The sequence below is a fragment of the Xenopus laevis genome, chromosome 6L (assembly GCF_017654675.1).
Source record: "Xenopus laevis strain J_2021 chromosome 6L, Xenopus_laevis_v10.1, whole genome shotgun sequence".
NCBI classification, from domain to species: Eukaryota; Metazoa; Chordata; class Amphibia; order Anura; family Pipidae; genus Xenopus; species Xenopus laevis.
The window spans coordinates 26511441-26536639 of record NC_054381.1 but is presented as its reverse complement, the minus strand read 5'-3'; the positions used below and the strand labels follow the sequence as shown (position 1 = coordinate 26536639).

The 25199-nt window shown below is 38.7% G+C and overlaps 1 protein-coding gene across 11 annotated transcripts in view; it reads left to right on the top strand.

Annotated features, from left to right (window-relative positions):
- Positions 1-25199, top strand: part of mllt10.L (MLLT10, histone lysine methyltransferase DOT1L cofactor L homeolog) — a 175414-nt gene that overhangs the window by 149415 nt on the left and 800 nt on the right. For 9 of the 11 annotated variants that reach the window (XM_041565521.1, XM_041565523.1, XM_041565529.1 and 6 more), the window contains 9 exons: positions 5872-5989; positions 7746-7818; positions 11220-11377; positions 15939-16127; positions 17336-17421; positions 18777-19120; positions 20310-20412; positions 21187-21399; positions 22720-24782. In XM_041565521.1, the coding sequence (XP_041421455.1) occupies positions 5872-5989; positions 7746-7818; positions 11220-11377; positions 15939-16127; positions 17336-17421; positions 18777-19120; positions 20310-20412; positions 21187-21399; positions 22720-22764 (1329 nt within the window). In that variant the 3' untranslated portion in view covers positions 22765-24782. 11 annotated transcript variants of the gene reach the window in all.

The window sequence follows — 25199 nt, the reverse complement described above, 5'->3', positions numbered from 1 at the left end:
TTCTATAATATTCTTAGTTACCTTAATCAGAGGATGTCTGAATCCTTTTTTAACTTGTTTCATCCACCGCTAACTGCCACTTTTGTGTAAAGATTCTGATCATTGTACACTAAACAGAGAACATTGCCGTTATAACTAGTGGTAGTTACTCTCTTTGTCTGTTGTAGTGTTAATAATAACAATAAGCCACATTATATCTATGCCCTAAAACTGTGCCATCGACCCCTCTATCTCAGTGGTTGCCTCACGAGGAAACTTCGGAAACAGAAGTGCCGCAAGTGCATTGCCGCAGGCAATTTTTCATTTTACCAGGCGGGAGGCAGGGAGAAGGCAGTTCAGGGAGATTGTCGCCCCGAAGAAGAGGCGATTTGTCGCCAGGTGACTAAATCTCCCCCAATCTGCCCTTGTTCTAAAGCCCTTATGGTAATCCTTTTGTACTTAGTTGTAGTAATTAACTAGTATGTTTCATTTTGCACAGTCTAGAAAAGTGCATCAGGATGCATTTCACTTCATGTTGTACCTGTATAACTATGCATGTGACAAATAAAGAATCTTGAATACTAAAAGCAAACATTTGATTAATTGCTGCCTTTTCCTCTGTTACTGCCTAAAACACTGGCACCCCCAGTAATTATAATAGCAGATACCTGATGCCACAGACTGGAGCTCCTCTTAGCAGAAAACAGCAATGGGCTTCTGTATGATTGTGCAAGCACCATGGAGCCATCTCCTTCTGCTTCTTTATGTTTAAAGTTCGGCATTTCACTCAACTGCACTTGTGCACCGACAGAAAGAAGAGAAGATCCCTGATGCTCACTCGTAATAAATTCCCTCTGGCCTGTTCAGTTTTCTGCTAACATGAGCACCAGCCCAGGGTATCAGGTAAGTGATATAATAAATGGGTGCTGCCTAACATTTGGCACCCGCAGCGATTTCACCTTTCCTTCCTTTTTAATGTATAATGCCTAGCACTTCACAAGGTGCCTGCACTATAGAGCATACAACTTAACTTTTCCTTTCTTATTGATACAATATATATCACACAGATTATTATGTCCCTCTATTGTCTATCTATTATGAGACAGTTCTAAGGATTAAATATACAGCTATATTCGCAAATTGTATGGGCTGCTGATGTCACTAATTTGGATTTATGGCTGCCTATATAAATGTTAAGAGCTGTTAAGTTTTGGAGTATTAATGTAAACATTATTCCAGCCTATCTACCCTTGCTCAGTAAATGTTTCGAGATTTATTATACCTGACCCTAGAAAATAGCTTGAATACACTATGTAAAACCTGTCGATGTCATGTAGAAGTCAATAGCAGAGCTCCCTTGAACCATTTGAAGATGTTAAAAGGGTGATTCACCTTTAAAGTAACTTTTAGTATGTTATAGAATGGTCAATTCTAAGAAGCTTTTCCATTGGGTTTCATTATTTAATGACAATAAAATTATCTAAAAACAAATGCTCTGTAAGGCTACAAATGTATTGTTATTGAGACTTTTATTTACTCATCTTTCTATTCAGGCCTCTCTCATATTCCAGTCTTCTTTTCAAATCAGTGCATGGTTGCTAGGGTAATTTAGACACTAGCAACCAGTTAGCTGAAATTGCAAAGTGGAGAGCTTCTGAATAAAAAGACAAATAACACGAAAACCACAAATAATGAAAAATGGAAATCAAATTGTCTCAGAATATTAATCTCTACATCATATTAAAAGTGAATTGAAAGGTGAAACAACCCCTTTAATAGCCTTCATGGTGTTCGAGGTTTTTTCTGTGAGTTTCACTCAGAAACACGATCAATTCGACTGATACAAGTTATTTTGCACCAAAAACTCGATTAATTCGTTTTTGGGTTTCGCAGCTTGATCTTGCTGAATCAAGGTTTTTTCATTCTGATTTTTTCTCAAATATTCGACCTTTGATAAATAACCTCCTTTATGTTATTCCTACTTTTTCTTACTCATCTTTCTATTCAGGCCTCTCCTATTCACATTCCAGTCTCTTATTCAAATCAATGTAAGGTTGCTTGGGTAAATTGGACCCTAGCAACCAGATTGCTGAAATTACAAACAGGAGAACTGCTGAATAAAAAAAGCTTAATAACTCAAAAACCACAAACCATACCATAAAAAATGAAAACCAATTGCAAATCGTCTCAGAATATCCCTCTCTACATCATACGTAAAGTTTACTCAAAAGTGAACAAAGCCTTGAAGTAAATAAATTCCCCAACTATTAAGTGATACTATTACCGCTCATTTGATTGCTACCACTAATATATTTTGCTGTCATGCGAATAAGTATTCAGACTCTGCTAAAGATCCAAATTAGTTGAATTTGAAGCACTAGCCGCTTGCCCTTAGCTGAACTGATGTTGTTTTTTCTTTAGAATGACTTTTTTTTCCTTAGTGAGCCAGTTGTTTCTATTCCTGAAACAGAACCCCCAGTATGACAGGCAGAGGAATGTTCTTAGAGAGAGGAGAGCATTTTTTATTGCTGTGGATTATGCAAGAGTTTTGGCGCAGCTCAGCGCCTACATATGCTGAAGGCTTCATTTTCACGTGTTTGGCACGCGGCCCAGTCGAGGCCTTCAGAACGGTGGTTAGCGACATGAATGAATACAAAGTTCTGAAGAGCCGTTCAGTAAGTAGGGCTGGGCGGCTGCCAAAAAATGCAGCTTCTTATTCGGGGTCAGGGCAAAGCTGGGATTCGTGGAGCTGCGTATTGTGTAGGAAACATCCTTCCCTTTATGCCTTCCCCCTTAAGGAATGTGTAGCCAGACCTCCAGCTCTCCAAAAAGGAAGTCGTCAAAAAGTATGCAGATATTTACTAATGACACAGCAAAGGAAATATGTGGCTAGTGCATTAAGCACTGGATCTGGAATCTAGACCTTTTGACCCCCCACCCAACAGCCGGGCTCAATATCCAATCATATGGCAGCCATCTGTTGCCTACCTGCTCTTATTTCAGAAAATGTTTAATAAGATTAAATAATTAGTGCGATATCCACGTGCTCGTCATGCCTCGAAGTCCTGGCCCTTCATATGTAGGATTTGTGCAGTCCTTCATGCTACTGATTCCATGCTTGTCACTCATAGCAGTCTATTAGACTGCACAAATATGTCCTACTTTATCTCCTCTACACTGCCTCTGTTTAACAGATATATCTGCCACCTGCTTCTCCCTCCCTTTGCGCTACACTTATCCTACTTCTAATTATTATTATATTATTATACAAGATACATAGGCTTTAGGTCAATGGTGCAGCATCAGACTACAAATCCCATCATCCTCCAGTGGATTAGGGAGTTGTAGTTCAGCAGCAGCTAATTAATCTACAAAAGGCACTAACAAAGTTGAGTTCTGCTAACATTTTTTTCAAATAACCAGAAAACACTTTCCTCTCCGCATTGGTCTATAATTAATGTAATCGTCCTTGGTTTCTATTAAAGGGGTGGTTCATTAACTTTTAGTATGTTATAGAACGGCTAATTCGAAGCAACTTTTCAATTGGACTTCATTTTATCTTTTTTATTGTTTTTGAATTGTTTGCCTTTGTATTCTAACACTTTCCAGCTTTCAAATAGGAGTCAGTGACCCACATCTAAAAAACAAATACCCTGTGAGGCTTCAGATTTTTTGTTATTACTCATCTTTCTATTCAGGCCTCTCCTATTCATATTCCAGTCTCTTATTCAATTCAGTGCATGGTTGCTAGGGTAATTCGGACCCTAGCGACCCAATTGCTGAAACTGCAAACTGGAGAACTGCTGACTAAAAAGCTACATAACTCAAAAACCGCAAATAATAAAAAATGAAAACCAATTGCAAATTGTCTCAGAATATCACTCTCTACATCATACTAATAGTTAATTTAAAGGTGAACAGCCCTGTTTCCATAAATCATGTACAAAAGGGGAAGTTCACCTTTAAAGTACTCTAAAGAGGTTAATGTTTATTTTATATTACAGAAAGGAATGGGGCTTAACCGTTTCACTACAGGATGCATGTTGTACACCGTTCTTAAAATAATCAAACTGAGTTCATTGCGGCGTGAAAAGTAATCAGAAATAAGAGCCTTCAGAGCCGGATTTTGTGGGCGGGTGCCCCGAGGCCGCGCCTGCCCACATATACCCTTCCCTACAAGCGCACATGCGCTCCTGAAACGGAGCTGCGCTCCCCAGTGCATCACAGACCGCAGCTGGGCCGCATGCCACCCCTAATTTGTTGCTGCCCTAGACCTGGGCCTATGTGGCCTCGCCACAAATACGGGCCTGAGAGCCTTACGCCAATCTACTAGCCAATACTACTCATATCTGTATTTAATAAAGGCATTCTAATGCTTTCGCTAGAAGCTGCCGGCCAGTAATAATATACCTGGCATGACCATGACAAGTGATCTGAGACCTAGCAGTCACTCCCCATTACCTCTCCAGCGAGCAGCAAGCAGTAATATATGTATGGACAGATAACGTCCTGTTATTATCATTGTGAGGCATTCCCCGTGTTTGCTTTCCATTAGTATATCCACATGTGCACTCTTGCACCAAATGTCAGCAGTTGCTGGAAGGATTTTATAAAGATCTTTGCCGGATTTCCCCTGTGCCTCTGTATCTCAGAGGATCTATCATTTCCATATGAACTAAATAAAAACTGTCCGTCATGGGGAGTGGGTGTGATGCTGCCCCATAGCCAATAGTGGCACAAGTCAGTGCCTCCGAATAACTGTGGCACAACAATGGATATCATGTCTAACAGCTTTTTGCTTCAAATAGGTTGTTTACTATATGATACAGGTATGGAATCCATTATCTGGAAACCTGTTATTCAGAAAGCTCCAAATAACCCGAATTTTAAAAAATGATTTCCCTTTTCTCTGCAATAATAAACAGTAGCTTGTACTTGATCACAACTAAGATATAATTAATCCTTATTGGAGGCAAAACCAGCCTATTGGGTTTATTTAATGTTTACATGATTTTCTAGTAGACTTAGGGTCAGGACACACAGGCAGATTCAGGGAGATTAGTCGCCCAGCGACAAATCTCCTCTTCTTCGGGGCGACTAATCTCCCCGAACTTCTTCCCGCTGGCTAAAATTCAAATCGATGGCACTCGGCGCGATTTGTTTTCCGAAGTCGACCCGAAGTTTCCTCGTGAGACAACTTCGGAAAATGAATCACGACGAGTGCCATCCTGCCAGCGATTTGCATTTTAGCCGGTGGGGAGGCAGATTGGGAGATTAGTCGCCCTGAAGATGGAGATTTGTCGCCAGCCGACTAATATCCCCGAATCTGCCCATGTGTCTCTGCCCTTAAGGTATAAAGAGCGAAACTCCAGAAAGATCTGTTATGCAGAAAATTCCAGGTCCCGAGCATTCTGGATATGAGAAAAGCCACAATTCCCTACCTCATATGTAGTTCTGTTCATTAAAGAGCAAGTCAACCTCAAAATAAACAATTGACTAGAGTCTAAGCAACTTTCCAATATACATTTATTGAAACATTTTCTGTGCTTTTAAAGTTATTTGCAAAACAAATTGCTATTTAAAGCAGCATTTGCTTAACTCTGGCTGCTAATTTTAAACAATGTTGCAAAAGTCTTAGTTTCCCAGCATAGACAGGTCTGTTACTCATCTGCCTTGTCTTACTTTGTATCAACAGTCTGAAAAGAATAAGACAGGCAAACACTGCTTTTAATAGCATAACATATATAAATAACATAAAAACCATAGAACAATTGTAATGAATGTATATTGCAAAGATGCTTAGAATTATGTTTCCTTTAATTAGACATTTGGGCTCAACATTGCCTTTAACATTAGATTCAAAGAGGATTTAAAACATTCTTTTTCTTACAGGTATCCTCACTCCCTGGATCCACACTTGCTGCCTCTTCATCTCAAACATATGGCAGCAGGCTCAATCTAATATCTGCTGCAGGAACTCTTCCAGGGCCGAGTGATAATGCTCAGCCAGGTAATACTTTTTTTTTTTTTTTAAATTGAATAACGTACCTAAATTCATGTTTGTTTGTTTTAATTGAAAGACTAGCTTAGTGCTTTAGCAGTTCTTTTTGGGAGACATTATATTTACGTGGAGTGAAAGGCCCCTCTGTTTGTACAGATGGGGTCATCCGCTGTCACTTCCTGGTTGAGAAAGGAAGCTGCAAAAATATGGAGATCCAGTGGTCACTGAGGTCTTACATAATTTTTGGAGCTTTTGTGTGTTTTTTTAGACACCTCTCCATTTGTAGTGAAAAGAAGCAGTTTATAGTATCAGCACAGGGGACGTTTTTTATTTGTGTCTTTTAATAACCCCTGCTATAGCTTTTTATTAAAGGCAGGGGTGTTATATATATGCACACAACAGCTCCTGTGCTTCCCTTTCCCTGCCTGCAGCCTCCCCACTGTATGTGTATGCATGAGTCTGCCATACAATTTGAATGAATTGCCGGCCTGGCTTTGTTCCCTTCCCTCCGGGAGAGGGTTGTGAGCGAGGGATTTGGGTGACATGTAGTGGTAGTCATGCATGTTTGTGAGAGGGGGATGGGTGTAGGAGTTTACCAAGAATAGATCAGTCATGTCTTTGCCAGTCGAGGGTCAAGGGTCGTTTGACTCAGAATGAGGGGAGGATAACCTAGTAAGGGGATAGGGATGTGGCTTTTGTTGAAGACCGCTGGCAAGTTTCTCTTAACCCACTGAGTACCAGTGAAAAGTCCAGCTAATTCAACTACACTTCCATTCACTTATTTGTGCCGCTGCTCTTTGTGTTTTATTTAATGTTAGCAGCAACTTGTGTGGTGGAAAGGAATGTATGTAAACATTGGTAGTAATGTAGTTCTGTAAGGAGCCGATCTCTTCTGAGCGCAGTCCCTATTCTCTGGGTATATACACGTATGGATGTGTGTGTGTCTGTTGTTAAAGGAACAATAACATAAAAAAAATTAGTGTTTTAAAGTAATAAAAATACAATGCAGTGTTGCCTTGCAGTGCTAAAACTGTGTGTTTACTTCAGCAACACTACTATTGTTTATATCAACAGGGACAGCCATTCAAAGGAGAAAAGGCTCAGGTTACACGGATATAGCAGATAAGCTCTGTAGAACATAATGGTGTTATCTGTTATCCATTATTCAACCTGTGCCATATAGACCTTTTTTCCATTTCCACCATTGCTACACAGCAGCTTGTTTATATGAACTATAGTAGTGTTTCTGAAGCAAACACATCAGTTTTACCAGTGCAGTTCATCGGTACATGATATTTGCATTACTTTAAAGGAGAAGGAAACCTTGTAGAAAAAACTCTGTACCCCCCACCCCACGTAGACCCCCACCCTCCTCCCCCCAGGCTAACCGCCCCCCCCCCCCGGGGAAATGCCCCATACTTTATACTTGCCCCTCGTCACAGATTCTGGCAGCAGACTTTACTGCATCCATTTTCCGGCTCCCCGGTAAGCTGACTTAGCTCAATTTCGTTGCATACCCAGTTGTTGATAACCAGCAAATTGCTCCAACTGCACATGCGCAGATGAAGAGAAACAGATGCCGAGAGAGGAATAGTAAAGATGAACTTGATTATTTCAGAAATTATACAGAATATTTAATTGATTGTATTTAGAAAGTTTCTTATTTCAATATGCTGAAGCTTATAATAAATGTTCATGTTCGCGATAGTTCCCCTTTTAAGTAGCAGGAATGTATTTACCACTTTTGAACTATTTCTCCCAACAGATCAAGATGCTGTAGACAATAACCTCAACCTTCCAGCAAAAGGAGCCTCCCCCAAAGGAAGTCTTTCTCCATGGTGAGTCCTGTTTGCACAGCCAAAGTGAGCAAAGAGACCTAAGATGACCAGCTTATTCATCTCTTATCAGAAATGCTGGCTTGTGTTGACATTGCAAAGAATAATAAAGATAAGCTACACTGGAAGATAGGAGATAGGAAAATGGCTGTAACTACTAAATGCCAGTTCTATTACTTCTAAATAAGCCAATGTGCTTTTTATGCATGATCTTTAGCTAGAACTCCTGTTAAAGCCAAAACATGGCTGTGTACAGCCAAGAAACGGGGCAAACTTTGGGACACTTGTTATTGAAATACTTAATGCAATTAAATTATATCTCAAACTTAAACCACATTTCCTGGAACAAGTACACAGTACATTTAAAGGGGTCGTTAACCTCCAAATGAACCTTTTGTGTAATATATACAAATGTGTTAAGATACTGTATATTTGCTTTTTTTTTTTTTTATAGTTATTTATATATTTACTTTTTTTTATTTTGCAGCTTAGTATTCAGCTCTCTTGTTACTAAGGCTCAATTACCCTAGCAACGAGACAGCAATTAGGATGTCAGATTGGGAAATGTATCTATATTATTTTCTTTGTTGTCCTCATGTGAGTTTAGTAGAATAAAAGGGTGCGGTAAGCTGCAAGTACATGTAGGAAAGGAAACAGTGACTCTGCAGCATATCAAGTTGATATTTCTTTTAATCTCTAACTTTGAATAGAACTGGGTATAATTAGATTTGTGAAGTGCCAACAGGTCAAATTTTTTTCTCTTTGCAGAAGAAACTTCTAGCGGGTTCAGTTGCATGATGCCTCTATACAATTTATTAACTCGTATTGTAAAGCAAAGAAATGGAGACCAAGCCTTCCTAATGCTCTTAATTAATGTTGTTGATGAGAAAGTAATTTTATTGTGTTGGGTTTATTTATGAAATATTTCTAGTGGCTTCATTCTAAATAATGAAATGTCAAACAGGGAAAGCGACGGGAGCTGAAATTTCATGGCTTTGAAAACAAGTAGCCACTCTATTCAGCAACTGGAGCTTTATCCTGGCAGTTCTCAATTCCCTGGCCTTTAGAAGTCCTCGTCCATCATGGTGCTGGCAATTCATATCAGGGCCTCCGATTCCTGGTAGCAGCCCTCAATGATAAGTCAGATTGACGAGCGGTCCCAAGGCGAATACTTTGCATTTGTTTTTCAATATGGGGATTCTCCAGCGGAGGAGCAAGGCTGACAGTTGAAAGACTGATCACGGCCTTTAATCCTGTGTACATTTTTTTAGGGAAATTGTATCCCCGCTGCACAGGATAGGTTGGCTCAGCCATTAGGTGAAACACCTGCTCTCTGCTGTGTTGTTTTACTATACACTCCCTTTATTTTGCATTAAATAGTGTAAATAGGTGGACAATTACCAACAAACTTCTGCAGCCCTATAAGCAATTAGCGTTTATAGTGCCGTGGGAAATGGCCTGTTTTTGTTGCTCATTAATCCTTTAAACTCGCAGCAGATTTTGGATTTTTTTACTGTTTTCCCGTAAATTGGGGAACTTAAGTTTCGTGTTTTTTAATGTCAGTTTAGTTCCAGTGTAATTATGTGAATCCCTCAAAACCTTAACATTGTTGCCCTACAACCTCCTAACAATTTATATATATATATATATATTCTTCAGTATAACAATATGTTATACTGTTTATTTCACACTATGTAGTTAACACATTCCTGAAATGACTGCATGCAATGCCTTTCAGCAGACCATTTGTATAATTTGCCTCCCTCTTCTAGTTATTTATTTCTACTTCCTAAGTTTATTGCATCAGCAAATTCTTAGTACCCTGCAATGAAATGATACTTAAATTCATTAGTGTAAAGTGCGCCTGTTAACTGTAGAAACAAGCTAAGATTTGAGGCATTACAATAGAGGAAACAAACTATTGGACTGCTGGGGGGGGGGGGGAGGGCAGTTTGACCCTTGTGTGCATTTCTCCAGTTTGCAATTTCAGCAATCTGTTTGTTAGGGTCCAAATTCCCCTAGCAACCATGCACAGATTTGAATAAGAGACTGGAATATAAATAGGAGAGGCCTGAAGAGAAAGTTGAGTAATAAAAAGAAGCAAAAACAATACATTTGTAGCCATACAGAGCATATGTTTTTTTTAGATGGGGTCCGTGACCCCAATTTAAAAGCTGAAAAGAGTAAGAAGAAGAAGGCAAATAATTAAAAAAATATATAAAAAGAAAAAATTAAGCCCAAATGAGAAGTTGCTAAGAATTAGCCATTTTATAACATACTAAAAGTTAAAGGGGTTGTTCACATTTAAATTAACTTGTATTATGATGTAGAGAGTGATAGTCTGAGACAATATGCAGTTGGTTTTCATTTTTTGTGTTTTTCGAGTTATTTAGCTTTTTATTCAGCAGCTCTCCAGTTTGTAATTTCAGCAATCTGGTTGCTAGGTTCCAAATTACTCTAGCAACCATGCATTGATTTGAATAAGAGTCTGGAATATGAATAGGAGAGGCCTGAATAGAAAGATAAGTAATAAAAAGTAGCAATAACAATACATGTGTAGCCTTATAGAGCATAGATGGGGTCAGTGACCCCTATTTGAAATTTGGAAGGAGTTAGAAGGAGAAGGCAAATTAAAAAAAACTATAAAAAATAAATAATGAAGACCAATTGAAAAGTTGCTTATTATTTGCCATTTTATAACATAGTAAAAGTTGACTTCAAGGTGAACCACGCCTTTGAAGCACTGAGGACCTCAGAGTTGGGCCCCTTCTTATCTGTGTTTGCTATGTGCTCTTGATATAATGAGTATGTCCTGCTGTGTAGGTGGGGTGGAACAAGAGGCATCATCAGCACTGTATAGTGAAACCAAGAACCGCAAAATATGTGACACAGAGAGAGAAGTTGTTCTGACAGTTATATTAGAAGAGTGGGTCGTCATTCATTTTTTTCCCAAGCCAAGCTTCTAAAATTGCTACAGCAGCTGTAGCATTACTCATGTATGTGTGCTGATCAGCAAATGCAAGCCTTTATACCAGGGATCCCCAACCTTTAGAACCCGTGAGCAAAATTCAGAAGTAAAAGGAGTTGGGGAGCAACAAAAGTATGAAAAATGTTATTGGGGTGCCAAATAAGTGCTGTGATTGGCTATTGGTAGCCCCCATGTGGCAGCCTACAGGAGACTCTGTTTGGCAGTGCACCTGGTTTTCATACAAACAAAACTTGCCTCCAAGCCTGGAATTCAAAAATAAGCTCCTGCTTTGTGGCTACTGGGAGCAACATCCAAGGGGTTGGAGAGCAACATGTTACTCATGAGCTACTGGTTGGGGATCACTTCTTTATACTATTGATACAGAATAATGATACTAAACAGATTATTTCAATATATTCCATGTGTTTGCCTACAGGTCTCCTCTGAACAGTCTCGCCACCTCTCGCTTTGAGCCGTCAGGAAACAGTAGTCTGGAGAATGTGCCCCCAGTTGCCACCAGTATAGAGCAGCTCCTGGAGAGGCAGTGGAGTGAGGGGCAGCAGTTTCTGCAAGAGCAAGGAACCAATAGTGACAGTAAGTATCATTATAGTCGTATCTTTATCATCCTGCATTTATCATTTGTTATAGGAATGTGCAAAACGTGGCCCCTACAGCGCAAGCATAACAATAAGGGCAGCAGCTAAGAGATGGATGGCCCTGACTGATGTGCAGCTTCACTGTGTATGACAAACTAACACCTTACCTATGGGTGGGGGGACACAGGGAAGTTATTGCGGTCATGTTTTTGCCTGGCAATAACACAGCTGTATCCTTAAACGCATGTGTTGGACATGAAATGAGCAGTAAATGAAGGGAGCTCATTGGTTGGTAAGTCCCCAGCCTCAGTGCCATGCGGAAACATCTGCTGTCCAGAGTGAGTTTTCTTCAACAGAAACATCTATTACCCCTCGAAGCCTTTCTCTAACAATACACAATCCAACCCTCCTTCACCAGCACCAGTCCAGTCAGACAGAACAACAAACTCTCCACAATCTTCTGACAGTATATAAAAGCCTTGCATGATGGAATCCTTTTGGTTGTGTTGGTTTCCAGACATTAAATAAGCGGTGCTCGTGACTCTAGATTCCTCAGTCTCCATCTTTTGTGCATTGTGCTGTCTACTTTGGTTTCATAGGGTCTTCCATCCTAACATTTACACTGATGGAGGACCCTGTAGTCTGCTCTATGAAAATACAGGTATGGGACCTGTTATCCAGAATGCTCGGGACCTGGGGGGTTTTCAGATAACAACTTTCTGTAATTTGGATCTTCATACCTTAAGTCTACTAGAAAATCATGGAAACATTAAATAAACCCAATAGGCTGGTTTTGCTTCAAATAAGGATTAATGATATCTTAGTTTGGATAAAGTACAAGCTACTGTTTTATTATTACAGAGAAAAAGGAAATCATTTTTAGAAAATTTCATTATTTGGATAAAATTGAGTCTATGGGAGACAGCTTTCTGGATAACCAATCCCATACCTGTAGCTTGTGAGGGTTGTTTTTTGTTTTTATTGGTAAATATTTTAATTAAGTTTGCTAATGGAATATACAAGAAAATATTTAAGATTATTTTGTAAACTTATATAAAACTAAACCGCATGTTTTTTTCATTTAAAATGCATTTGTTATTGTAAAGCAGGGATGCTTTCTCTTCATTCTGAGCTTCCTGCTATCTGTAATCCCAATAAAAACTGCTGGAGATTGGTCATTCGAACCATAGGGTTTGAGAGAAAAATGTACAGGATATAATTTATTTTAAGAATAATTGTGAAGTTCCTTGCAGTCTCTCGTTCAAAGGCAGTCTCTAAAACTTACTTACCACTTACACATCAAGGACGCAGTGTGTTCTCTTGCGTGTGGAATTCTTATAGGACAAAATGATCAAAAAGTGTAGAAAAAAAATTCCATTGCATGTACCTAGACAGAATGCATGGACTATTCCGGTTAAGAAGTTTGACACTGCAGATGTTTGTAATTGACTCGGGGAAAAAAGAGAAGTGCAGTGGGTTGTTGGCAGTAAACGTGATTCCTCTCCTGCTAGTATCTTTTATGAATGCTGTTCTGACAAAATGCTAATTGTGAGGAAATTCATGCCGGGATAATCCTTTAAACATGATAGCTAGAGGACAGGTTTACCAAAGTGCTACTGCATCTCATTTGGGCACACTGAGAGTCTCTTTGTATGTGTTTAGAGAGCAGGGATAAGTGAAATCCTTGGGAAATGCCCAGATGTGGCTATTCTAGAAAATCAGCCTAAATCAGGAATAGAGGTCAAGCAAACAAAGGAATCTTTATTGTATGCTAAACTCTCCAAAGAAAAAAATAGAGGGAAATGCCCATCAGAAGCTTTAGTGCCTCCACGGTACATTTCTGAAATCGGACATAAGTGACCTTGTTTTCAAATTAAAATAATATTTTCTGCATGTTATATGGTAGAGATGTTTATGTAATCCATCCTAAGCACATCTGCAGTGCCTGCTCCACTCACAGAGGCATTAACATTATACTAACAGGATTAATGGGGTTAGTAATAATTCGGTCTCCATTCTTATGAGTGACGGGGAAAAGCAAAGATGGGCCCAAATTGTCAAGAATTTTTTTGTTCTCATAAAACAACTACATTTTTTAATAAAAATTCTCTTTTTAATAAGTTTTGGAAATAAAATAGTTTCCCTGAACTCCTGATAACTGAAGTAAATTAAGATACCAGATAATATGGTGTTAACAGCACGTGAATTAGTGAAACATTATCATTGTGCAGTTTTATATTCATCTCATAACAAACATGCCTTAGCAAAAACAAAAAAGGAAAGGGGATAAAATTATCAATAATATTACATCTAAACTAACACAACAGAATTTTAATTTGTACTCTTTTTGGAAATGTATTCTGTTTTAACATTTCCGGCAATTATTTATTATTATTTTTTTATCCACAAATAAATGGTCGGATTAAAGAATAACTTTTTTAAAAAAGCAAATAAGTAGAAAGGTATTTTCTGATATAAGCAGCCATGCTGTGTGTTTAGAAGGCAGCCGTCTATAATATTATGAGCCTTGGACTCCAGCTAGAGTTGTCAAATGTTTGTTGTTTAAATAAGTATGACATTTACCAGTGCAAATTTCACTCATGTGGCGCCATAAGATACTGCCAGGGAAATCTGTTCTCCTTCCATTTCATCAAAGACCAGGAAATGCCGAAGCCAAAGGATTCAGGAACCACGGTGGTCAAGATCTGATTAGGAAGAGTTTTTTTTTTTTTGTTTTTTGCATTGACAGATGAGCACAACAGCAGGCTTTTTTTTTTAAATATATATGTATATATATATATATATATATATATATATATATATATATATATATATATATATATATATATATACAATATCAAAACAGGGGGGTTGTGGGAGCACTCTAAAGGCTTTAAAGTATATATATATATAAGTATAATAAATGCTATTGCATATGTACCCAAAACAGGGGTTATTTTGTTACAAAGTTATGATCATAAAATTGATAAGCCACCATACCACGTCAAGGTAAACCCCGAATGGCGGTCCCTAACTTGTTTTATATTTTATGTGCATTTTAGCATTACCTGTAATCAATGTCCGTTGAACGCTGTTTTTTCACTGAGGGCTAAATCCTCCCCAGCCAGCAATCAGGCTTTTAAAGGAGAGATATTCCCAAAACAAACGCCCAATTTTAAAAGCATAGGATCACCACTAGTTTAAAGGGGGGGGTATGGGGTGCTACAACCACTGAAGCTATGCCACAGCTCCTGGCTAAATATACAATATCAAAACAGGGGGGTTGTGGGAGCACTCTAAAGGCTTTAAAGTATATATATATATATAAGTATAATAAATGCTATTGCATATGTACCCAAAACAGGGGTTATTTTGTTACAAAGTTATGATCATAAAATTGATAAGCCACCATACCACGTCAAGGTAAACCCCGAATGGCGGTCCCTAACTTGTTTTATATTTTATGTGCATTTTAGCATTACCTGTAATCAATGTCCATTGAACACTGTTTTTTCACTGAGGGCTAAATCCTCCCCAGCCAGCAATCAGGCTTTTAAAGGAGAGATATTCCCAAAACAAACGCCCAATTTTAAAATAAATAACATTTATTTATATGGCGACAGCATATTTCATATTTTTGTGCATAGTACTTATTTATCATTGTTATACTAGTTATGAGAAGCAGCCAATTTAGTCAAAATATAAATAAATATATTATACTGCATACTACAGGTATGGGATCAGTTATCCGTATTACGGAAAGGCCGTCTCCCATAGACTCCATTATAATCAAATAATATAAAATGTTAAAAATGATTTCCTTTTTCTCTCTAACAATAAAACAGTAGCTTGTACTTGATCCAAACTAAGATATAATTAATCCTTATTGGAACAAAACCAGCCTATTGGGTTTATTTAATATTTACATGATTTTCTAGTAGACTTAAGGTATGAGGATCCAAATTACAGAAAGATCTGTTATCCGGAAAACCCCAGGTCCCGAGCATTCTAGATAACAGGTCCCATACCTGTATACAGTATAACTCCCACTTTACATTTTCAGGGGACCAGAAAAAAATGGTGTAAAATCCAGGAAAAATGTGCTATGAATAATATATAGATGGGACCACAAAACAACAATGTAAAATGAGGGTTAACTTAAAACCAGGGGATGTAAAACTGACGTTTCACTGTATGTAACAGGCATGCCCGCACACTGTTTATAACGGTATATTAATGTAACACTTTTAAAGCTACTTAAAAAATCAATATTTAAAGGAAAACAGCACCAAGTGATGCCCCCCCCAGGCATTTGCTCTCGAATTCCTAAACCGGTATGGGACCGGTTATCCAGAATGCTCGGGACCTTGGGTTTTCTAAATAACGGATCTTTCCTTAATTTGGATCTTTGTGGACAGGTTTTTTTCCCCTATGCCTAGTTTTTATGTTGCATGCATACTACCTTGAATTTTGCTGAATCACTAGAATGTAATAAATAATGTAATCTTTATATGATTATAAACGTTGAATATTAAATACACTTTTGTGGTTTAATTTAGTTTTAGGCATGCTGAAATCACTGCACCAACTGCAGGTGGAAAACAGGCGACTGGAGGAACAGATAAAGAACCTGACAGCCAAAAAAGAGCGCCTTCAGCTCTTAAATGCGCAGCTTTCTGTCCCCTTCCCAACAATCTCATCGAACCCCAACACATCCCCTCAAGTGCACATGTACCCCTTACAGAATGGTAAGAGCACTCTCCCTGAATACAAGACATTAGCCCTTCCATAGTTCATCATCTTTTCTGTTTCTGTCTCTTTTTGTAAGTTAGCAGCAGTTGGAATTTAGACACGGATGAAACCAACATTAAGGATATATATTGCATAGTTTCCCCAAGAGCCACAAAGCTGTTGTTTGATAACTTCCAGAGGCTGCTTATTGCACTTCCAAGAAGACTGCTAGCTCTGCTGCCACTGACTACATATATAAAGTTCATGTATCTTCAGGAAATGATATGCAATTGCAATTTCTCTTTCATATTGGAAAGCGCTTTCATTAGACCAACTGGCCAACTGTGGGCTCAATGTGGCCTTTTGAGAAATTGTTTACGGCCTTTGGTCTGCCCAAAATCTTGATTTGTTTTAATGTCGTCATGTTTTTATTATAATCTGGCACCTGACTGCCTCATGCTTGCCTGCATACTTGACTCAAAGCAATGAACTGCCTCCTCTTATACTAACACACTGCTGGATGTTACTCTGAGAGCTCAGCAAGTTAGCAATGTAAAGGAATACGGCTCCCAAGGAACAAGTTCAAACACGCATTGGCCTTATACTATGTAACTTATGTTCTGCCATGGCATGGAAATTGTATATTGCATTATTGCTGTGATCCTGTTATGAAACCTGCTTGGAACTCTTTCTACAGAACAACAAAACAATCAGGTTTGTTGTTCCTCCCAATTATAAAACTCCTATATAGTTTTCTGTAATGTAACTTACATAGTACTGAATAGAGAGGTCCGTATTGCTTACACACTTACACGTGGCTTGTTCTCATGGAAAGAATCAGGGTGAGGATGAACGAGGAAGAATATTGCTCAGCAGTTCATTTCAAAAGCACCTGAAAAAGTATTTCACTATGATATATTTCTAATATTTATATATTCATATATATTTATATATAATATCAAATTGTCAAAGCCATTGCCATTCTGGATATTGCCTGGGTGTCTCCTGTATAATTTCCTCATTGTGATAGCGTTGGGGTACATTCACGTGGAACATTGTGTGCGTTTGTTATATGGATACAGCACCACACCTTATGCAAGGAATTTGAAATACATACTTATAAGTATAGGCCCCATGTTCTACATCCTGGCTTGTGATCTATTAAATCTTTATATTTATCATGAATGTTACAGTGAAATAATGCGAGCATTGTCTGTTTTACCAGTATCTAACAGTGATTCCTTAAACATCAGTAAAAGCCCTCACTTCGGAAACTTCCACATGGACAACACCCTTCCAGTTCCAAACCAGGTAAGGTCAGCTTGCCCACATAATAATAAATATAGATAATAATACTAAAAAAAATAATGATTGTATGGTTTATAAGCTATCAACCCTCTTTTCCTGCCAATTTGCAGCCTGCATCTAGTTGTCAGGGTTACTGACTCCAGCAACCAGAAACAGACTGCAAGGGTTAATTTTATTGTTCTTTTCAGACCCTATCCTATTCATCTTCCCTTACAATTTTTAAACTACTCTCTGGTTGCTAGGGTAATTAATCCCTAGCAAATAGACAACCATTTAAATTCCAAGACTGCTAACCAGTCTCCATTACTTTTGTAGTGAGTTTGGGCAGCTATCTTTTTGCTGCGTATGGAAAAAAAAGTTACAACCAGCCTGTTGTATTCAGCAGCCCCTTAGATGCCCCCTAGAGCCCTACCAGAGCATCTCAATGTATTTGTCAGATATTATGACTTCAAGAATCAGTGACACGTTTTGAAAAGTGCAGACTAAGGGAACATTGCGTGTCAATGCTGTTTAGGGCATTTTCATCTCCTGGCGTTATTGGTGCTGTAAAAAAGCCGCAAGCATTCTAGACAGCAACGCTGGAGATGTTAATGAGCCTGTCAGATAAAGGGTAATTGATGCTGCTTTGTCTTGTGGGACACTGGCTCTGCATCTAGAATACCTGCCATAAAGCAAGATAGTGCTTCTGGGGTTTTTTTGCCAGAAAGGAAGTACCAGGAAATACATTTCCCCAGTCAAACATCAGAAGCCAACAGCAATGTGTCCAGAAGTAAAATAAAACATTGTCTTTCAAACACATTGATTTCAAGCAAATTTTAACACTATAAGGGGTTATTCATAAAGTCTGAATAACAAAAACTCGAAAAATGTGAAAAAAAAAAAAAAAATTTACTATGGAAAAAGTCAGACTGAAAACCTGGCATTTCACACCTGCCGAGGTTGTATATAAGTCAATGGAAGAAGTCCCAAACATATCCTGATCTGCGCTGGGTTTCGTGCAATAATCCGAAGATTTTGTGGTTTTCAGGAGGAAAATCTGAAAAATACGTACTATTTAAATCTTTAGAAAAAAACTCAAAAAAACACTGAAAATCGTTCGAAGTGGAATTTTTGGGGAAAATGTGTTGATAAATAAGGGGAAATAACCCATGTGGATTTTGGTCGGAGTATATTTTAGAAAATAATGAGATAAATTTGTATTTTGATAATTAACCCCCTAAGTGTCTGGGAATCCTTTCATTGGAGCTCTTTGGGTTGATTGCTAAAGTGCTGATATGCTTTAAGGGCACAGAGAAAAAAAAAATTCTATTTCAGTGTGTATTAGAGGTTTATTTTGTAATTGTATGAACTTTTTATAGGAACTCACATCAAGCAGACAAAGCACCAGCAGTTCTTCATCTCTTTCTACACCACCCCCAGACAGGCAGAGTCCAGCACAGCAAGTGCAGGGTGTTCATAGAATAAATGGCGTGGCAATGGGAGCGCTAGCAAGTGGCATTCAGACAGTCACACAAGCTCTTCCTAATGTTGCGAGTGTGGGCGCAATTATTGGAGCCTTGCCAGCTAACCAGCTGTCTATTAACTTTGGAGCTCTGAATGGGGTGATGCAGAACCCAGCGAACTTGCCTCAGACTACTGCTCTGACACATGGATCCATATTGCCTAATGTGACGCACCCCATAACGTCCTCATTAACAAACAGGTAGGCGTCAAGCAGCTCAGACTTGCATATATATACGTTTTATCTACATTCACAAGTGCACATTATCCGATTCATGGTTTTAAAGAGGGTCAGTATGCAATTAATTTCCCTAAATATAGAAATGTGTGTTATTGATCCACAGTGCCACCAAGCAGAAATTAAATTCCTGTTTACACATCAAGCAGAATGGATTCTTACATTGTCCAATAGTTTATTACAGAAACTTCCTTGGGAAAGAGCTTCCGTCTGCTTGAATAATCTGTGCCTAAGTCACTTGAAATTTTGTCACCAAGAAATCTATTGAATACTTTCTTTTTAGGCAAAATGTTAACGTGGCTGTTGATTGCTTTCAGTAGTATTTACTGATATAATATGTTTAGAAGCCTAACTAAAGAACTAGTTAGAAATGTTGTTCATTATGTTTTGGGCTTCTGTACCAGCCCAAGGCAACCACAGACCTTTAGCAGTAAAGATCAGTGTCTCCAAAGATGCCCCAGTAGCTCCCCATCTTCTTTTCTGCTGATTCACTGCACATGCTCTGTGCTGCTGTCACTTACTGAGCTTAGGGACCCACTCACAATATACAGTACACATAGAATAGAAATGTCACAATATAAGGCTGATTAGTAATTAATACAGATAATTACTGCATGGCAGCACAGAAACCAGTGCAACTATCATCATAATTTATTAATCAGCCCTGTAGCATCAGCTTATATTACAGACCAACCTCATTTTCTCCTTTATAATTTGCTATAACCCCTAAGCTCAGCTTCTCAACAGCTGCTCAGAGCCCACTGAGCATGTGAGTGTCACAGACACTTTCCAAGATGGTGACCCCCTGTGACAAGTCTGAAGTCCTGGATCATTGCTGCTATTGACAAGCTGAAACTTTAGGCTTGTGCAATAAGTTCAAGTTATATATAAAGTATGGCATTTTTAGCCACATTAATTTTTAGGGTTTAGTTCTCATAAAAAGGCACCCTCAGCCGTGTTTCATTATAAAGCAGAGCCAGCAGTTTGCATATGGCTGATTTGTGGCCCTATGTTTCTCCTCAGTCAGCTGCTGGCAGATGCAGTGTCCTGCAGCCATAGGACTACACATTGTTCCATCACATTTTGCAAAATATGAATATTGATCGTACAGTTTATTGTGTTATTGAAATTAATCTTCCTTGTTTGCTTGCAGTGCCTCCGGACTAGGGCTGCTGTCAGACCAACAAAGACAGTTGCTCCTCCATCAGCAACAACAACAGTTTCAGCATATTCTGAATTCTCAGCAGCTTACGCCTGTAAGTTACAGAAACCCTAAAATGTAGCTCATTTGGAAGAAAAGGTGGCATGATTAAACATGTAACATGTATGTTCAGTAAAATGACTCAGAAGGCGTGAAAGAAAATGAGACTGCACCGCTGTTACACACTACTGACAAGCCACACTGTTTATACATAAGGGGTTTCCGTCAGACTGTAAAGTCGGCCAGATGTCGATCGGACGGGACTAAAAATCCCGTCGAATCGCGGCCGCATCTGTTTTTATATAAATGTTTTTATTTGCACCATAGTACATACATAAGCAACACAACAAACGTTTTTAAAATGACAAATAAAACTTTGCATATTTAAAGCTGGGTCTGGTCTATACACTTTCCTCAACCTTCTCCAATCACAAAAGCATAACATGTATTTAATTTCCAATATAATACAGAGCAAAAGATTTATTTAGTTAGGTATCACCTTCTCCCAGTTAGCCCAACCCATTACCCAACTCAGTTCACTGGGTTTCCAAGGTAGCACCCCATTTTGCGATTTTTCGATCTCTATGTCTGACTCCCGAAAGATATTATATGCCGACCTGACAATCCCTCTGACATATACCATGAGGTAAATCTAAATACTGATGCTATTTCTTGTTGTCTTTGAGGGGACAATGTATGAGTGTATTTTATCAGGTATTGAAAAAGTTTGCTACCTGGTGTTCTCTAGTGTTTTTTATTTATTTAATTTTTTTGCCTTATTTCTACTCTGCAACATAATCCCTTATGCTTATTTTATCCTTATTTGTAGGAACAGCACCATACTTTCTTATATCAGCTAATGCAACAGCATCACCAACATCAACAGCACCACCAGCCAGACCTGCAGCAACTTCAGATTCCTGGAGCAGCCCAGTTGCCCTTGAGTAGCCTGCTGGCAGGAGCACAAGCTGCCCCTCTTCATTCCACCACTACCAACCCATTCCTTGCATTGCATGGAGACACCACAGCTCAGAAAGTGTCTGTAAGTGTCTAGTTGTTCTAGTGCCCCAGCAGCCATACTGCAAAGGATGCTTGAATGTGAAAAATAATCAGCCAGTGCTGCTTCATGTGAGATTGGTCATAACATTCCATTAAATGTTTTGTTATTCAGAACAGGGCAGCACTTATTATCTCAATGCCCCCAGATATTATAAAAGGGATACGGTCATGGGAAAACACATCAGTTAATAGGGCTGCTCCAGCAGAATTCTGCACTGTAATCTGTTTCTCAAAAGAGCAAACAAACAGATTTTTTTTATATTTAATTTTGAAATCTGACATGGGGCTAGACATATTGTTCGTTTCTCAGCTGCCCCCACTCGTGACTTGTGCTCTGATAAACTTCAATCACTCTTTACTGCTGTACTGCAAGTTAGAGTGATATCACCCCCTCCCTTTTCCCCCAGCAGCCTAACAACAGAACAATGGGAAGGTAACCAGATAGCAGCTCCCTAACACAAGATAACAGCTGCCTGGTAGATCTAAGAACAGCACTCAATAGTAAAATCCACATGACCCACTCCTACCCGGGTGGCAATTAAGTAGTAAAAAGGTAATATTATGTTGGCAAACCCGGCAGTTCCTTATGTCTAGAATAGCCTATTGTTGAATGTTATGGAATGTATAAGCAGGCAGACATGTACTGGTGTATCTTACCACAATTTGTATGAATGCATGCATGCATATCTGCTCTGCTTTTCATTGTTTTAATAAAACCCGATTTGAGCAAAAAAAAAAAAAAAAATCAAAATCCAGGTCCCAATTCGACACATTGTTACATTGAGTGGGAGAAACAGCAGCCTGCCAGAAAGCAGTTCCATCCTAAAGTGCTGGCTCTTTCTGAAAGCACATGACCAGGCAAAATGACCTGAGATGCACCTACACACCAATATTACAATTAAAAAAAAATACACTTGCTGGTTCAGGGATGAAATTTTATATGGTAGAGTGAATTATTTGCAGTGTAAATAGTATTTATTAACATTTTAACATGTATTTATACAGCGCTCTACATATTTCGCAGCATTGTATAATTTAGAAATAAAAATGACACCATAAAAATCATGACAGAATCCCTTTAAGCAAAACTTCACCCTCCCCCAACATCCTTTGTCTGTGGTTTATAGTTCAGCAGCCTCAGGAGGGTGGCCTGCTTCCTCTGTCTGACAGAATATTTAACAGTATAAATGTAAGACTACTGGAAGGAAGTGTGTGTTTTGCATGAGTGCTTGGCTCCAATTAACCTTGTAAGAAATGCACTTATCTCAATGCAAAGGTTTTAAAATACTTTCTTTTCCATTAGAGACTCGGAGATAAAACCGGGCCGGTTATGCAAGACAAAAGTTGATTTCTAAGTGACGGAGATGCACATTATCCTGCCATTCGTCCCGCTGCAGACGGACGTCTTTCTTTTTGTAGCTATGAAACAATGCGACTGGAGATAAGACTGCACAGAATATTCATATGTCCATCGCTTGTAGCAAGACATACAGGCAATACACTGCCTCGTGCTGCAGGCCCAGACTAACCTGCAGGGATGTACAGGGGCAGCCTTTCTCCTAAGGCAGAGGATCCCCAACCTTTGTTACCTGTGAGACCAATTTAAATGTAAAAAGAGACGGGGAGCAACACAAGCATGAAACAAAATGAAGGCTCATTTGTAGCCCCTATGTGGACTGGTAGCCTACAGGAGGCTCTGTTTGGGACTACACCTGGTTTTTATGCACCAAAACTTGCCTCCAAGACTGGAATTCAAAAATAAGCCCCTGCTTGGAGCCCACTGGGAGTAACATCCAAGGGGTTGGTGAAAAACGTGTTGCTCATGAGCCGCTGGTTGGGGGATCACTGTCCTAAGGCTTCTGAATGTTTATTGATTCTAGTGTCCTTCTAGTTTTGATGCACTGAAATATGACTGTTAAGCAAGAGTCCAAATACAATGCTGTCGTCGCCGGCAGATGGAAATCAAACGTTGGACTTGATGCTACTAAAGGAAACAGCCCAATTGTCCGACTCCTTAGCTCAGCAGGTATCAGGCATTTGACCTAACGCTTGCTATCATTGTGCTGCAACGCTCGGTTCAGTTACCCACAAGTGCTTTTGTGCATCCGCGTCTCTCCAGGGATCACTGGAAGTTATTGATGCAAAAGCAAGACGTTCCCTTTGGATGTGTCTATCCCAGCAGTTCCTTTTCTACAGACATTTTCTGAATGCAGAGAGTTCGCAATAAGAGCCGCCATTTTCTCCGGAACTGCTTTCCTACGTTTGTAAGTGCCTGTTGCAAAGCTCAAAGAGCAAACCTGTGCACACCTATAGTGGGGTTCTGTTTATAAGCAGCAGTAAGTATTCACGTTGCACTAGTAGCTGTCTTCAATGCCACTACTACGCCCTGTGGTACGTATTTATTTTTCAGCAGCGATGAGTTATGCAACCTCAAAGCCCTGACACTTTTTTTGTGATCTCTTCTAGTTTTTTTTTAATGCGCTAGTGAATTCCTAGAACAAAGACATAAGTACCTTTTAAATCAGGAGTGCCCATACTTTACTAATGCCGGGTCTACTTTTATTGATGTCCCATTAGGATCTACATCCATAATATCAGTATTCTGTTCCTTGGAAAATTACTACTTCAAATTATTAAATTCAAATGATTATTTCAGTACTGATTAATGGGAAATTGTAGATTATTATATTTAACAAACATCTATTTCTTATGGGACCTTAACATAATAAATAACTGAATGAAAAGCATGAAACAGGAGGGGGATTTAGACAAGTCTTGAGATCTACTAATCACCAACTAAAGGTCTACTGGTAGATCCCAATCTAACTGTTTTAAATCATCCACTAATATTAAGGGGCATATTTATTAAGGTCGAAGTGAAAATTAGAATTTTCGATTTTTTTTTTTTTTTTATTGGTCAAAATTCTCATTCGATTTGTGAATTAGCCAAACTCGATTCGAAATTCGCCACCTTAAACCTGCCGACTTGCTGTATAAATCAATGGGAGAGTTTAGGGATCAATTTGGTGATATGAAAGAAATTGGTGCACAACGCCTATAATTATACCATTATTAATCAGAAAAAAATTATCAAAAAATAATGAATGAGGGGAGAAAAATACTCACAGTTCACCCCAGTCCAAAACCGCAAGAAGTTGTGAGTTTTCTCCAAAAGTAAAGACAAAAGTTAAGATAAAAAACTCAACTAATTTGTCCCAATAAATGGTTTGAATTTTTTATCTTAACTTTATTCTTGACTTTTGGAGAAAACTCGCAACTTTTTGCTGTTATCAATTTGCGGATGTTTGCAGCCTTGCTGACATTCAAGGTTTTTTTTTAATCCGATTCAAGTTTTTCTAATTCAAATTTTTGGGTCAATTCAGTTCGTCCGAGGAGAGAAAATTCGAATATATTTATAAATTTTGATTGGTCGAGTTTATGGAGTTTTTAAAAAAACTCACATGAATTTGAAATTCGACCCATGATAAATGTGTTTCTAATTGTGTCTTTCATCCCTTAAGAATCTGACTTCCCTTTCTGTATGCAATGCTCTAGCTGTCAGTTAAAGAGGTGGTGTAGTTGGCAGTTTGCATAATTAATGGCAGTAGAGGAATAGACCCCGCTGTATTTTCACTTCCGCTGTGTGTTCATTGTGCAATGGGGATTGCAGTGACATCACACGGCCCTTACCTCATTCTGTACATAAGCTTTTGCGAATCACTTTTGTATCGTTAAAGAGAAAACCAATTCATACGGAGACAGTAATATTTTGATTTGTAATAT